The 16,604-nt window shown below is 36.2% G+C and overlaps 1 protein-coding gene and 1 pseudogene across 2 annotated transcripts in view; both read right to left on the reverse strand.

Moving 5' to 3' along the window:
* Positions 1 to 16,604, reverse strand: part of PIAS2 (protein inhibitor of activated STAT 2) — a 92,935-nt gene that overhangs the window by 18,151 nt on the left and 58,180 nt on the right. For both annotated transcript variants that reach the window (XM_036769634.1, XM_036769626.1), the window contains exons 7-10: positions 15,281 to 15,386; positions 13,438 to 13,511; positions 9,595 to 9,755; positions 426 to 559 (exon numbers count right to left, since the gene is read on the reverse strand). In XM_036769634.1, coding sequence (XP_036625529.1) covers positions 426 to 559; positions 9,595 to 9,755; positions 13,438 to 13,511; positions 15,281 to 15,386 — 475 coding nt within the window. The remainder of the gene's footprint in view (positions 1 to 425; positions 560 to 9,594; positions 9,756 to 13,437; positions 13,512 to 15,280; positions 15,387 to 16,604) is intronic.
* Positions 846 to 945, reverse strand: LOC118835048 (annotated as a pseudogene).

Genomic DNA, 16,604 nt, shown 5'->3' on the forward strand with positions numbered 1-16,604 from the left:
GGTACATTGTGCAGGCCTGTTTTACATCCTTTACATTTTTCCCAGGCTGCCCAAAATCCTTTCGTGGGCCACAAGTGACACCATTAGTGGCTCAGGTGCCAAATATTGTGCAGGCTTGCTCCATAACAAGCAAAAGGAACTAAGATGATTATGAAGGGACTGGGTTAGGTGGCCCTTAAAATCCATGACACCTCTAAACCCATGATCTTATGTGTTTGTATGTGTTTCAAATGTGCAGCAAATGCAATAATGTATTACAGCTCAGAATACACGCTGAAGTAAAAATAGTTTACACACTTAAGTGAAAATAATTTTGATTTATGAATGCCTATTGCTCAAATGGACATCTAAACTGAGATCTGATAGCCAAAACTAAAATTGCAGGGCAAGTCCCAGATTTGTTAAATTAGGTACTCTGTACATACTTTCTATTTTTGTACACTGTGGACTTGACACTTTAAGTGCTTCTTTCTTCGGTCTCATAGGGCACCAAGAACCATCTTCTTGGAATTTAATCTCATCCACATCAGAACACTCATTGAGAATTTCCATGAAGAGCCTGTAAGCCAAAAAAAAAAATTAAGTATAATTCAAATTTTTGTTCACAACTTGAGACAATAAAGAAAGTGATAAAAATTATGTTGTTGACTAGAACTATGACAATAACGAGTAGCATTTTCCAGGGCCGTATTTTCAAAGTGCTTTCTTCCTGTTCTCTTAAATGGAAAAAGTAAGAAAACAATACTCTGGTATTTCTATGCTTGCAAGTGCATTCCCTGAAATATTATGTACCTGAAGTCAACAAACAAATTTTAGAAAAACATAATAATTCCTTTTCTTTTTTTTTAAATATAGAACACTTGATGAATCTGCATGTCATTCTTGCTTAGGGGCCATGCTAATCTCTGTGAGGTTCCAATTTTAATGTATACCCTTCCAAAGTACACACAATAGCTACTTTTCTAACTTTCATTTACCAACATGGCTTCTCAAAGCAAATCCTTTTTTTCAAACCTTCTTGGATATAGAAGTTATAAAATATGAACTAGGTTGGTACAGTACTGGAACAAGGACAAGAGTGCTCAACCAATACAAAAGTGAAATAAATACTGAATCCCATTTTAACAAATAACATTACCAACAAAAGTCAAAAAAAAGTCAAGACAATTTATCTCAGGAAAAAGCTAATGTGAAAAAAATCTTCATTATTTCTTCTCTCCCAAAAGAATGGTCTTTATCATGCAGTATTATTGAAATCTTGGCCATTAAGATATTTTATTAAAATCAAAATGATTTCATGGCTGAGAGAGGAAAGTGTAGATTATCCATTAAAAAAAACCACTATAGTGTCCTCAGATAAGACCATGTGATAGCTATATTTCCTTCTAAAATACCGAAGAATGCAACAATAGACTGGTAGAGTGTTAAGATGGAAAGAACACTGGATCTGAAGTCACAGGATGTGAGTCTGATTCCTGGCTCTGTCCCTTACTACCTTGTTTCAGGTTCCTTATCTATAAAATGAAAAGATAAGACTAGATGACCAGTAAGGTTCCTTATAGCTTTGAATTATCTATCCTATGAGATACAGCAAAAGAATGTCAATAAACATTTCCTTTATCCTCAGCTACAAATCAAAGCACTTAAGTGTAGAATTCTAAAATTAGCATCCATCTAGTAACAGTCATTATGGATTTACTGAAACTTTTATCCACTTTCCCTGCACATATTTTTTCCTGGTACAGTTTATGGGTAAAACATTTCAAAACTGCTTACTGCTCTATAAATTTGCAAAGTCACCTGTGATTAGGAACTGTGCCCCTAGTTATTTACCCCCAATGCAAAGTATCCAATAGAGCCAAGTACCTCAGTTGGACATAAATCGGCTCCAAAAGGACATGGACCAAGTCAATTTTCTTTGTCTCTCCCCAACACCAAACACAGTGGTTAGCTTACAGCAGGCATTTAGAAATGTCTGATGAATAAGTAGGTAAAAAGAAGGCCTAAATACAAATATAAAATACAAAATACAATGAATGATTGTCTAGGAGGAATATATTAAGTAAGGACTATAGTGGACATATTGAATTATGTCACCAATACAATATCATTACTAAAAATGTTAACAAATGACCTTGCTACATAAACAGGAATATTACGATGTTAGCAACTGTTTTACTTGTCTTTAGACTCTCAAAATGACAAATCTAAGTTTAGTCCTTTGAGGGGTATGTGAAAAAACTTAAGTGTCCCACGATTTAAAATAAAACAAAAAACCCTCAAGAAATACAAAAATTAGCGTTCACTAAGCACTAGGGGGAATAGGGGTAAAGGTGGGAAGAAGAGGCATAAAATCTTCAACAGCTTTTGAGATCCATAAGAAAAAATTATACTTCATTTGTCTAACATGGTTTAGACAAAATAAATTAGAAGTCTGTTCATGTTTAGGATTTTATTACTAAGCACTGAAATAAAATTAGCTTAATTACACTGGAAATTCAAAGCACTGGCTTGTGCAAAATATGAAGAAAACTGAGTCATGAAGGAAACTACAGAAGATGCAAAAGGGTTCATGACTCCAGTTAAGCCAGGATCTTTATTATGAAACCCTCTTTACACTCCCTGCTCATTGCCACTAATGGGTTTCTTCGAGTGTAAGCTTCTTGAAGCCAGGGGCTGTCTTTCTTTTTTGCTTTTGTTTGTATTCCTAGCACTTATGGCAGCACTTGACACATAAGCACTTAATAAATGCTTGTTGCCTGCCTGTTGATGTAAGAGTCAGAAAAAAGAAAGGATGATTAGAAAGGTGTATTTAGAATTTTTCTGTCTGTTGCCAATGCCTATCAACAATCTGTGTGTGTTTGAGGGGAAAGAAATCAGCTAATTCCGATTTTTCACACTTGAGTCTCCCGAGTCTGGAAAATGACAAAATGACCAGTTATGAGAACCAGAGGGATATTAAGAAGAGGACAATGAGTTTGGATTTTTTTTTAATCAAAGTTTCCTGATAACACCCCCTAGTTAACGTCTCTGCTTACATTTCAGATATTTATATAATGGGCAGATACCTGTTAATTACTAATTACAACTGAAAACAGGTGAGTAGGAGAAGAGCAACAGCATAGAAATTTAATGAACTGTAATATAAAAATGCAGAGTTTGGCTATTGAGACTTTCTTTTCCTTTATTTTTAAGGATCAGAGCATTCAGCCAGAAGCCAAAAATAACAAAGGTTTCAACTGCAACTCAAAGGGTAAGGGAACTTTTGCTAGAATGCACTGATTGTCCCAAAAAATCTTTTTTCCTGCCTTCACCACTAAACAAGCAAGTGGTGTACTGCCTATTTGCAAACTTATCTCCTTCCTAAAGAAGCACGTGAGGTACAAACTTCTTGCTATGAAGCATAGCAAGGAAGACTAACAAACTCCCAGGGTCAGGGGGAAGAAGGGTTGTCCTCCCTCCCCTTCCCCACCCCCCAAAGAATATGAAGAATGAAAAAAGAGAAAAAAACTATGGAAAGAGAGGGAGTCTAAATCTGAGACACAAGTCCTAAGGGAGTAGAACAATCAATAAAGACTGAGTCAATACAATGAACGACTATTAAGTTTCTGAACACACATACACACCCATGCACGTGTGATTTTTTTTTCCCTCAAAGGGAGTCTTTTTTCCTAACAAATGAAGGCTCACTGAGTTATATACAGAAAGGATTGTTTTAGAAAAACATGGGTACCGGTGAGCTGCGGCAGGTAGAAGACTTCTCCCCCCACAAACACCAAAGACAACAGAGAAGGTTAGTGGGAAAAAACTGCAGGGACAGAGTGAAAAGAGTTCAAGGTTAGGCCACCGCCCTGGGGGCAGTGGAGGTGGTGCAGCTACAGAACTACAGCTGCAGTTGCTTCAGGCCCCAGGCCCACCTGGTGGGAGGAATTAAGTGGTGGATTAGAGCAGGAGTGCAGAGCGGGGAAGTTCTTGGTGGAGGAGGAGCGCTGGTGTGGCAGAGCTGGCTGTATATAAATAGCTCTGAAAACAACAGCACAGCCCCTCAAGCTTGGGACAAAGTACTCTCTACTCTACAAGCAGTCATACCCCAACGAAAAACTCAAGAGTCCAGTAGTTGGCTGGGAACATGGCCAGGAAGGAAAAACAGATTCAGATTCAGATTCTGACTTTGGAATCTTTCTCTGGTGACAAAGAAGACCAAAACATACAGCCAGAAGAAGTCAACAAAGTCAAAAAGCCTACATCAAAAGCCTCCAAGAAAAACATGAACTGGTCTCAGGTCATGGAAGAGCTCAAAAAGGGTTTGGAAAAGCAAGTTAGAGAAGTAGAGGAAAAATTGGGAAGAGAAATGAAAAGGATGCCAGAAAACCATGAAAAACAAGTCAATAACTTGCTAAAGGAGACCCAAAAAAATACTGAAAAATACACTGAAGAAAACAACACCTTAAAAAATAGACTAACTTAAATGGCAAAAGAGCTCCAAAAAGCCAATGAGGAGAAGAATGCCTTGAAAGGCAGAATTAGCCAAATGGAAAAGGAGGTCCAAAAGACCACAGAAGAAAATACTACCTTAAAAATTAGATTGGAGCAAGTGGAAGCTGGTGACTTGATGAAAAATCAACATATTATAAAACAGAACCAAAGGAATAAAAAAATGGAAGACAAAGTGAAATATCTCATTGGAAAAATCACTGACCTGGAAAACAGATCCAGGAGAGAGAATTTAAAAATTACTGGACTACCTGAATGCCATGATCAAAAAAAGAGCCTAGATACCATCTTTCAAGAAATTATCGAGAACTGCCCTGATATTCTAGAGCCAGAGGGTAAAAAAGAAATTGAAAAAATCCACAAATCACCTCCTCAAAAAGATCCCAAAAAGAAAACTCCTAGGAATATTGTTGCCAAATTCCAGAGCTCCCAGGTCAAGGAGAAAATACTGCAAGCAGCCAGAAAGAAACAATATGAGTATTGTGGAAACACAATCAGGATAACCTAAGATCTAGCAGCTTCTACATTAAGAGATCAAAGGGCTTGGAATATGATATTCCAGAGGTCAATGGAGTTGGATTAAAACCAAGAATCAGCTACCCAGCAAAACTGAGTATTATGCTCCAAGGTAAAATATGGATTTTCAATAAAATAGAGGACATTCAAGCTTTCTCAGTAAAAAGAACAGAGCTGAATTGAAAATTTGACTTTCAAACACAAGAATCAAGAGAAGCATGAAAAGGTAAACAAGAAAGATAAATCATAAGGGACTCACTAAAGTTGAACTGTTTTGTTTACATTCCTACATGGGAAGACAATGTGTATAATTCATGAGATTTCAGTATTAGGGTAGCTGAAGGGAATATACCTATATAGAGAGACAGAAGGCACAGGGTAAGTTGAATATGAAGGCATGATATCTAAAAAAAAAAAATCAAATTAAGGGATGACAGAGGAATATATTGAGAGAGGGAGAAAGGGAGAGATAGAATGGGGTAAATTATCTCACATAAAAGTGGCAAGAAAAAGCAGTTCTGGTGGAAGGGAAGAGAGGGAATGAGTGAATCTTGCTCTCACTGAATTTGACCTAAGGAGGGAATAACATACACACTCAATTGGGCATCTTACCCCACAGGAAAGGAGGAGGAAAGAGATAAAAAAGGGAGGATGACAGAAGGGAGGGCAGAGGGGGAGAAGGTAATCAAAAGCAAACACTTTCGAAAAGGGACAGGGTCAAGGGAGAAATTTGGATAAAATGGGATAGGTTAGGAAGGAGCAAAATATAGTTGGTCTTTCACAACATGAGTATTGTGGAAGGGTTTTACATAATGATACACATGTGGCCTATGTTGAATTGCTTGCTTTCTTAGGGAGGATGGGTGGGGAGGGAAGAGGGGAGAGAATTTGGAACTCAAAGTTTTAAAAGCAGGTGTTCAAAAAAAAAGTTTTTGCATGCAACTAGGAAATAAGACATACAGGCAATGGGGCATAGAAATCTATCTTGCCCTACAAGAAAGTAAGGGAAAAGGGGATGGGGGGAGTGGGGTGACAGAAGGGAAGGCTGACTGGGGAACAGGGCAATCAAAATATATGCCATCTTGGAGTGGGGGGGAGGGCAGAAATGGGGAGAAAATTTGTAAATCAAACTCTTGTGAAAATCAATGCTGAAAACTAAAAATATTAAATAAAAAAAATGAAAAAAAACCATGGGTACCAATAAAACTCAAAATAAAAACAAGTATTTTACAATGAAAAAGCAAAAGAGACTAGGGAAAATATCCCCAAACTAAGGAACCCAACCTTCAGGATGTATGATGCCAAAGGCTATGCTCTCTTCAAAGAAGAGAAGCAAGGAGATAAGGGTTTTAGCCAATAGGAAGGTGAGGTTAGGTGTCTGGATGGGTGATAAGCTGCCAAGGGTCTGACTGAACTCACACTCAGCAACAGTTGGTATTCCAAGATGGCACATGCGAAGGAAAACTACATGTGAAAACTACATTTAGCTCTGGTCTCACACTTACCTGAATATGGCGTAAGTGGTGAAAGACCTGGTGCCTAGGTGTGAAATAATCATGAGGGATGGAGGCATTGTTTTTATCTACTGTTTAGTGCAACACGAATGCAATATGTTCTACAGTAATGAGACCTTCAAAACCATTCCCCCAAAAAGTCCCAGCTGGAGTTCTCATATCCCATGATCCAATGACAGTGAAGGGACTAGTCATGAATAGCATCTCCCATCTACATCCTTGGTGGTAACAAAGGGGAATCTTGATTCTCTATACCACTAACTGCAGTAAGAAAGGAAAGAAGTCCTAAGGATGCTAATGACAAAAAAGGAGCAGGAGGTAGCCACTTCAAATAGCTTTGCTTCTTCTGTGGGATTTGAATGTACCATTTTTCTTTAGGTCAAAAGAAATTATTCTCTAGGCAAAGAAGAAACCCTTAGGAATGTAGGAACATTCAAAGCATATCCCATGTCAAGCTGTTTTTTCCTTTCTAGTATATATTATCAATTACTAAGAGAATAGTTTCCTTTGCCTACACAAATGACAATCCAGTGCCAAATACTCATCCATTATATAAAGGAGTTTGGTAGTAAGAAAAAGATACAGTTGTTTAGAGTCTAATAAAACAAGGCAAAATGGGTACTGTGCTTCCATGAGTATATGTCTGTCTCATTCCCAAGATGGCAGACAAAAGTAAAAAAAAAAATTCATTTGGAAAAAGAAAAGGTCTAGAGTATTTAGAGAAACAATGAAAAACAACAGGAATGTGCAGAAGCACTTTCAGACTTCAAACTGTATGATAAAATTGCAGTCATCAAAGGCTTCTGGTATTGGTTAAAAAATAGAGAAATAGATCAATAGAACAAACTAGACAAGGAGAATCAGAAACAGAGGAATTCAACAACCAAGTGTTTGATAAATCTGAAAACATTATTTAAGACAGAACTCTCAATCTGATAAGAACTACTAGGAAAACTGGAAAGCAGTGTGGCAGAAATTAGGCTCAGACCAACATCTTAAGCCATATTCTACAATAAACTTGAAATGGATGTGTGACCTGAAAATTAAAGATCAATCAAAAAAATTAAGAAAAGCAGATCGTATACCTTTCACAGCTATGGGTAGGCATTTTTAACCAAAAAAGGAATAAAGGCAATTATAAAAGAAAAAATAATTTTGAATACATGAAAATGAAAAACTTCTCCACAAACAAAATTAATGCATCTAATAGTTGAATAGGGAAAAAAAAGTTTATCAAATTTCTCAGATAAAGGTCTGGTATTCAAGATTTTATATACAACCCTCACATACATCTTCAGGCTTTTTTGTGGTAATTGCTTGGATTTTACTGATTATGTTTTCTCTTTTTCCCTTTTTTTCTTAAAAAATGTTCTTTGTTACATGGAATGGCTCTATGGAAGGAGAGGAGTAGAGGATACAGGAGGAAATTTAGGTAATGTGAAAAGAAAAGATATCAATACTTTTTTTTTTCAAAGAGATCACTGATAATTTTACAGAGTATGTTCAGTTGAGTGTTGAGATTAGAAGCCAGATTGCAAAGAGTTCAGTACCTGGTTTACAATCTCTCTCCATCCCTTTGCCTTATCACTGGGTGACTTCAACATAAATGCTGATGTATATTTGATTCCCACGTTCTCCTAGTTCCTCAATCTTCCTCAACTTCAACAACATATGTCATTCAACCTCACACTCACATAGGGTTAATCACATTTTTTCAGCATCATCACTGATGATTCTCATCATCAATCACATGTTCCACGTGCATGACAGAGAATCCTGAAATTCCTTCTTCCAAACTAAAAATTACTATCATTCCACCTCTCCTATACTTCACTCTTCTTAAATCCCGTCTTCCTCAGTACTGTTACCTTCATTGCTTCCATCCCTCAGTATTCAGCATACCAACCTTTGTCTGGATTTACTTCCCTCCTTTTCCAATCTTGACACTAGTTAACTAGTTTATCCAGTATTATTCTCTACTTTCAAACCCCATGTTCATTTGTCAACACCATGAATCAGGACATCAAGAGCAATATCTAACTATCTAGCTCTCAATCTAGAGAGATAATTAAAAGACCCTGACATGAGAAAAATACAGTTAGAGGATACAGTGATCCACACTAGACATTCTCATTCAATTCACTTTATCTGACGACTCCCACTGCTACAGTACAGTTTAATTTATCCTGGAAGAACAAAAGGTGGTATGATTTAAGTTTATACAATCAAAACTGTATAGAAAGGATGAGCACAAATGGTTAATAAAATGCCAGAACAATATACTGTACCTCTTGTAGCCTGAAAAGCGTCTTTAAAAAAAGCACAAGTGAAGTACTACTAGCACAATAAATTTATTTAAGTCACTAACCCAAAAAATGTAATGGTGAAATATAAATAGATTTAAAATTAGGCTTAGATAAATGTTAAGACAAATTTCTTATCATTTGCTAAGGGAAATTAAGATGTTTTTGGATGTATATGTATTCCTCCAAAACCGGTATTAGAGATGGTACCTGTGCCTTCCCAATGTCAACTTGACACTTAGATTGAGAGAGAATACTGGGTTGGACAGGTTCTGGTTCCTAACTAGTAGGACATTTCTCATATTTTATTCTTAAATTTAACAGTCATTCTCAATTCTTCAATTTGAGAACTTCTTTATTTAAGAGAGCTGGTAAAATACAGTCTTACATGGGTTCTACGTGCTTTCATTAAACAGGAACGTCAATAAATAGATAAATATTGTTGTTCCTTACACCTTATATTGGGAAATATGACTTTCCTAAGTAGAGAGACAGGAAATTGTAAGCCCTGCTCATCACAAATCATTAAAAGGAAAAAATTAAGCTTACTTAATGTTTAAAAAAAAAACCTAAAAATTAAGCCTATTTCATGTCAAAAAAAAAGCTAAGAAAAAAAATTATTAAAATATAATCAAGAAATTCTTCTTAAATTAGCTGGATTATATACATGAAAGAAGGCTCTTTCTTGCTAGGGTTTTTCTGCCATGGTCAGTAGCCTGTACAAAAGGGAAAAGTATCAATAAAGTAAAGGACAGGACTAAACTTACCCATCTAGTATTAGACTTTCATAGGCAGCCTTTTTGTCACACACAGGACAAATCCAGGTAGGCTTCTTTTCATTCATTTGTAGGTAGAGAGCAGCATCAAAACATTGCAGATGTGTGCAAGTCACGGCACGACATGGAATTGTCAGCCTCATTTTTCCTAGCTAAAGGGTAATACAAAATGGAAACCACATTTCAGAAAAAACAATTTAAAAAAAAAAAAGGAATAGTTGCAAGAGAAATCCAATTATGTTAAATAAAATTTATGCTTCAGCAAAGCAATAATACAACAGGATTTTGCTAATCTTATGATCCTAATAAACGGCAATACGAGTTTAACTACAATAAGCAAATCAAGAGAATTATGTACCCATTTGTTAAAATATACTTGAGATTCAATGAAACCCCAAAACTGTAAAACTTTCAGACTACTAGCATGCTATTTAAGGCAATGGTAAGCAACTAATTAAGGGCAGCTAAAGAAGGCTCTTTACAGATCCACTAACCATTCAGGACTGGCTTATATTTACCTTTTTGTTTTTCTTACTTCCCTTCTTTCTTCAACTTCATTTCCATCTCATCTTCTTCTCCCCTTCTTGCCCTGTCCCCCACCCCCACCACTTTCCAGTTGTACCCATGGAAACTAGGGGTACCACATTTAGCACTGTATGTGTTACTCAAAGCTTAAAAAAAAAGTTACTGGCTTTTTTACTGCCCTTACTTAATACACTGAAATAGCTTTATTTTTTTTTCCTCTAGTGTTCTGTAAATACAAATCCCTAAATTGCCTAAACTACTACAGATGCCTCACTATGGAATAAAAATAACCCTGGATTCTCAAAGGTAGCATCATAGGAACAAGCTAACACAGATCCTCTAAACTTGGAAGGTTCTAATCAAGCATTCTTGACTTTTTTTTTTTTAGAGGGGGGAAGGCAGGGCAATTGGAGTTAAGTGACTTGCCCAAGGTCACACAGCTAGTAAGTGTGTCAAGTATCTGAGGCCAGATTTGAACTCTGGTCCTCCTGACTCCAGGGCCAGTGCTCTACTTACTGCACCATCTAGCTACCTCACTTGACCTTTTTTAATCAAAACACCTTGACAGTTTGGGGAAGACTACGGCTCCCTTCTTAGATTATTTTTAAATGCATGCAATTCCAAAGGAATCCAAATATATCAAAATATCAATATAATCAAGATATGTTAAGAACAAGTTCAAGGGCCTCAGGTTTCTAAAAACTCCTATTCTATGTGACAGGGCAAAGAAGCTCATAACCATAATGCTAATTACTAGATGATTAAATCTTTGCCCCAGTAAGCCAAAATGGCCTTCAGGCATTATCAAGTCTGTTTCGTTTCAGAGCATCCACAAACACTGTACTAACTATCATTACAGGATATCTGTCCAGAGACCAATAAATTGACACACTATTAGAAGATCCACACTAACATTCTTATTATAAATAAATAAAAAAGAAGGAAGCAAAGCTAAATCAAAACATGCTTGATCTGTCATTCATTTTTCACAAGTCCAAGATCAGAATTCTCCCTATCGCACCATACCAGTTGATCTGCTAATGTTTTGTCTAAAAGAAGCATGGTAGGAGCGCTAGATTTGGAGCCACAAGAAACATGGATTCAAACTCTAGTTTTGACCACTATTAGCTGTGTGTGCTGAGCAAGCTACTAATAACCTTTCTCAATTTTTCTCATCTGTAAAATGGAGCCATAGTATCCACCACACAGAATTGTTGGCAAAGAAAAAACTGGACCCCCTAAAAACATGTCAAGCTATAATACATATTCAGTCATATCTCCCAACCTAGGTTGTCTTAAATAGTTCCTTGAGGGTTGCAACTATATCCTGTGCAATACACATGGTAGGATCTGAATAGTAAACTGAATTAGCATTAATTACTATTAGGTACAAGGGACCTCAATATTGCCATTTCTCAGTTCTGTTATGTAGTTTTTCAGTGATTTCTTATTCATATGCCAATTGTTCTTGGTGAGATAAGCCACATAAAGCATTTTGTAAACCTTAAAGCACTATAAAAAAATCATCTATTATTACAATATTAATAAATGTGCCACAAAACTGAACACCGTAAAATTTTAGTTTGGTCCCAAAGAGATATTACCTACCCCAACTTTTTTTTCCCAGAAATGGAGGACTATGCAATGTGAAACAAGGCTTTTTACAGCTGTCAGACTTTTTATGTCTTAAAAATGCTTTGTAATAAGGGATAGCCCTCTGAGAGGAGACTGAGAACAAAGTAAGGGGGAAGGATGCATTGAGAAATTTGGTTATATAAAAATGAAAGACAGCCATAAACATTTATGTTAAAAAAATATCAACAGACAATTCTTTTAAAACTCAAGGCTGGTGCAGCTAGGTGGCGCAGTAAGTACAGCACTGGCCCTGGAGTCAAGAGGACCTGAGTTCAAATCCGGCCTCAGACACCTGACACACTTACTAGCTGTGTGACCTTGGGCAAGTCACTTAACCCCAATTGCCCTGCCTATCTCCCTCCAAAAAAAGCCCCCAAGCCCCAAAAAAACCCAAGGCTGATTTCAGCCTGTCTCCCCTTCCACCCTCTACAATATTCTTTTAGGTCATTACTTCCTATAGTCAGTCAGTTTGGCTATCCTCAAATATTTCATTTGGTATTAACCCAGCAAAAAATAATGAACAAGACAAATCTGCTACACACCTCTAAATCTTAGTTAATCCATGCATTACTCCCCTCTATTACAATAGATAAATATTAGATTTCTGTCAAAAGACAAGATTTCCTAATTAATAACTTGTCAAAAGTTTCACAATATGCTTATTTTGTATCAGATGCCTTATAATTATTTTTTTTATAATTTTAATAATTTTATAATTTTATAATTAATTTTATTTCAAATAAAAACCATATCAATGTAAACATATCATATTTAACATTGTTAAACTGGGAATCCCATTAAAAAATGGTGCTAGACTCTGAAACACTTAGGAACTCTGATCACTATAATGACCAACTGCGACCCAGAGGAACGACAAGGAACTACATTATTTGCCCTGACAGAAAGGTGTTGGATTCAGGATGCAGAATGAGATAGACGTTTTTGAACAGCGACAATGTGGAAATCTGTTTTGCTTGATTTTGCATAATGTGTAGCAAGGGTGTGTTGTTATTCCCCCCTACCCTCCAAATGGTGGGGGCGAGAGGAAAAATAAATGCTTGTTAAATTGAAAAATAAAAATGTTCAAAAATAGTGTTAGAGAAAACAACATTGTAGGGAGGAGTTAGTTCCACAGGAACAGAACTGAACCAAGTAGAGTGAGGTGTTTAGAAATGTTTATATAGTGAAGTTGGTCAAAATAAGCCAGAGCTGTGAGAAGGCTGAGAGTTATAGTGTTCTATCAAAGGGTAGAATGTTATTGTAGTGAACAGCTACACCTTAAGAAAGTTAGTGATTGCGGGGAGAGAAGAAAGGAGCGAATGGGGAACTCAAAGCTTTAAAAATTAATGTTAAAAAATTTTTTTTACATGCAACTGGGAAATAAGATATATAGCCAATGGGGTATAGAAATTTATCTTGCCCTATAGGAAAATAGAAGGGAAGGGGATTGGGTGGTGGGGGAAGGGGTAATCAGAATGCACACTGTCCTGGGGTGGGGGATGGGGAGAGATGGGGAGAAAATTTGGAATTCAAAATCTTGTGGAAGTGAATGCTGAAAACTGAAAATAATTTTTTTTTTAAAAGAAAGTTAGTGGTTGTAAACAATAGTGCAATATATGCGTCCAAACTCTCCATAAAGTGAAGGCTTTTGAAGTGTTTTGTGGTTTCACTTACAGGACACATCAGCGATACCCGAAGACTGGTTGTAGCAATTTCACTGTCAGGATCTGCAGTGAGCTTCTCTTTAACTTGAAAAACACAAACAGAAACCAATGTTATCCAGGCACAGACTGACTCAGCCTATAAACAGAAACTTCCAAATACTGCCAAAAGGTAAAAAGAGAACTGAAAGAAATGCCTGGTGAGTGACGTTGTTTTTAACGTCAGTCACAACTCCAGTATCAGCTTTATAAATATCTTGTTTTTTAATGAGTTAAAATTCAAATCCCTCAAAAACAACAAAACAAGTAAGACTTTCAAGATGCTGCACAAGTCACAGGCTGTAGGACACACAACAGAAATGAGATGATGTTGGGAACAATCCTTTTCTTACATAAATATGCCTGAAATTGTCCTTATTATTTCCTTACGTTGAGTTAAATTCCATACTAGAATGCAAAACTTATTAAATTTCTCAAAGAGGGGGCACCTGAGGTGGGATGGGAAGGAGAGAACACAGACATAAAAATAAAATAAAACTATTTTAAAATTTTTTAAAAAGCTTAATAAAAATATTGTTACCTTTCTATTAAGTCAGTGTGTAGTAAGTTAAAGGAAACCATTCTCATTAAATGACATAATTCTCCCCCAAATATCAAAGGGATGCCAAATACAAACACTGTTCCCTTTTACTCAACTTAGGTTCATAATTCACTGAAGCCCTAGTGATTCTCCACTTAGTCTATTACTGCCAAAAACAGCTGGATCCCAGGCAGCTGGGCAGAGAAGAAACAAATTGAGAATAAGTTTTTCTGATCTTTAGAGAACTAAGCATATTCAGGTGTGGGTAAGAAAGTCAACACTGCAATGAGGCAAAGATCAGGAAATGGCATCCTGTCTGGTTGACCTTACAGCACTCTACTGCAGGGTAGAGGATTCTGTTTTCACATCACAGAGCCTTCTCTCTACACTGGTCCAATCCACAATTCTAATCAAGAGTAGGTAAAAAAAACCCCTCCTTCCTTAGAAAAGAAAAACAAGTCTAATCTCTGCAACAATGTTCATCTGTAAACACTGGCTGGGAGTAATCTCCAACAACCTCCAAAGAATAATATATAACTCAAATAATTGGCACTATTAAAATGGTTACTTGAAAAACAAACACATTTTTGTGTACTATAGTCATCTGCAATACTGACTAATGGGAGATGAAATTATTCCTACCTAATACTATCTATCATGAGAGCTAAATTAAGAATTCCTACATAACAAGAAGCAAATATTTTAATTTACTGGTCAATATACCTTTAATAGGGAAATCATTTTCTGGCTTAGAAAGAACAGCCTGTCAGCTATTCACTGGAGAGTCATACAAAATAAGTTGCTATTTTCAGGGCTGTTAATTCTAAAGAGATTAATAATCTAGAGAGTCAAAATCATAATTACAATAGGCCTTCACTGAAACAGGTCAAAGGCTGTTCCCAGATTTTCCTTCAGATCAGACCTGATATTAGTGAGCCAGCATTAACACAAATTTTATACTGTTTAAGTTACTGTGCAAGAAGGATTCCTGCAATACTAGCCCCACCCTTACTGTACTTCACAGGATTGAGAGCTATAAAGGAACTGATAAATCATCTAGTCAAATCTTCTTAGAGATGGGGAAATCAAGTCCCAAGAGAAGCTCCAAGACCTAATAGGGGTCATACATACAGTAGTAAGTGGTAGAGCCAGGATTCCAATCCAGTTCTTCTTACTCTAAATTCAACCCTCATTCTACCCACCCTATCACACTGACTCGGCAAAAAAATTTCCCCCACAAATGTTTCATACACTTGGTTTTATATACATTACTTACTTAATGCTCTGGAATGATCAGGATTCCGAATACCTTTCATTTTTAATCTCTGTAACAACATGGCTGACGTCAGCTGTCGTACAAGATATACAGACATGGAGTAATTCTACAAAAAAGATAATATTAGTTAAAGATGAGAAAATTCTTACAATTACATGTTCCAAATAGTTTTCCATGAAACCATGACAACTCAGGCAAAGAAAGAAAGGAGAAAAGCAAAGAGTAGAGGGAAAAAAGGAAAAAGAAAACAACTTTGAGAGGAACTGAACTCTCAATCAATCACAGATACTTCATTATCTAATTGCAAACACATCTATGAAAGACAACATGGTCTAAACAGGGACCACTAATCCATATATAATGATCCTTGTGGGCTACATAATGATTTAGTTTTAAAGTGTAGTATTACTGATGTTTTATTGTCTTTTTATTTATTTTGCTAAATATTTCCCAATTACATTTTGATCTGGTCCAGGCAGCACCTAGGTGACATGTTTGACACATCTGGTGTATGGTACTGGAAGCCCAGAATTCCAAGTTCTAGTTTTGATCAAAGACTATGTGCTACATGCCCATGGCATATCATTTAATTAATCATGGTCTTGGTTTCCTCATGAGGAATGAAGTGATAAACAATTTTTCTCTTTAGGGAAAAGAGGTAGTAGACCAAGCACAAGTTAAAACAGGGAGAAGCAGTGGGAAATATAAGTAAGCACCAAAAAGTAAGTTGGTAGAATTTGGTTAGCCTGAGATCTACACAGAGAATTCTCACCCATAGGGGCTGTGAAAAGATAACATGTAAATACACAGAAATGATAAATGGCAGACTTCCTTTTTCTTTCAAAAATCAACTTTTATATATACAGAGTACCCCAAGTTTTAGACTTCGGGAACATCCTGTATGATGTGTGTATTACAGATATCTACACACACATATACATAATTAGATAAAGAAAATTCATTGATAACATTGATAACACAAAAGGTCAAATTGTGAAAACAAAGACAACTAACAAGTTAACTAACAAGCTTAAATAATAAAGACCAAGCAATACCTTCCTAATTCTATTACAAAACTGTCCATTATAGAATTATTCAATCACCTACACATGTTGTGAGCCTTTCTAAAAATTGTTACGTTCTATAAAGATAGGCTTTTTGTTTTTGCATCAAATCTTAAGCATTAAACATTTATCATATGCTGGTTTTATTATATGCTTAAAGAGAAAAGTAAGCTGCTCATCATACAGACTCAGGACTTTGTGGAAAGGCTCATTTTACATCATACTGAAGTTCTGAATAAAAAAAAGGATTAAAGAAAAAA

Source organism: Trichosurus vulpecula, chromosome 1, assembly GCF_011100635.1.
Source record: "Trichosurus vulpecula isolate mTriVul1 chromosome 1, mTriVul1.pri, whole genome shotgun sequence".
Classification (NCBI taxonomy): Eukaryota; Metazoa; Chordata; class Mammalia; order Diprotodontia; family Phalangeridae; genus Trichosurus; species Trichosurus vulpecula.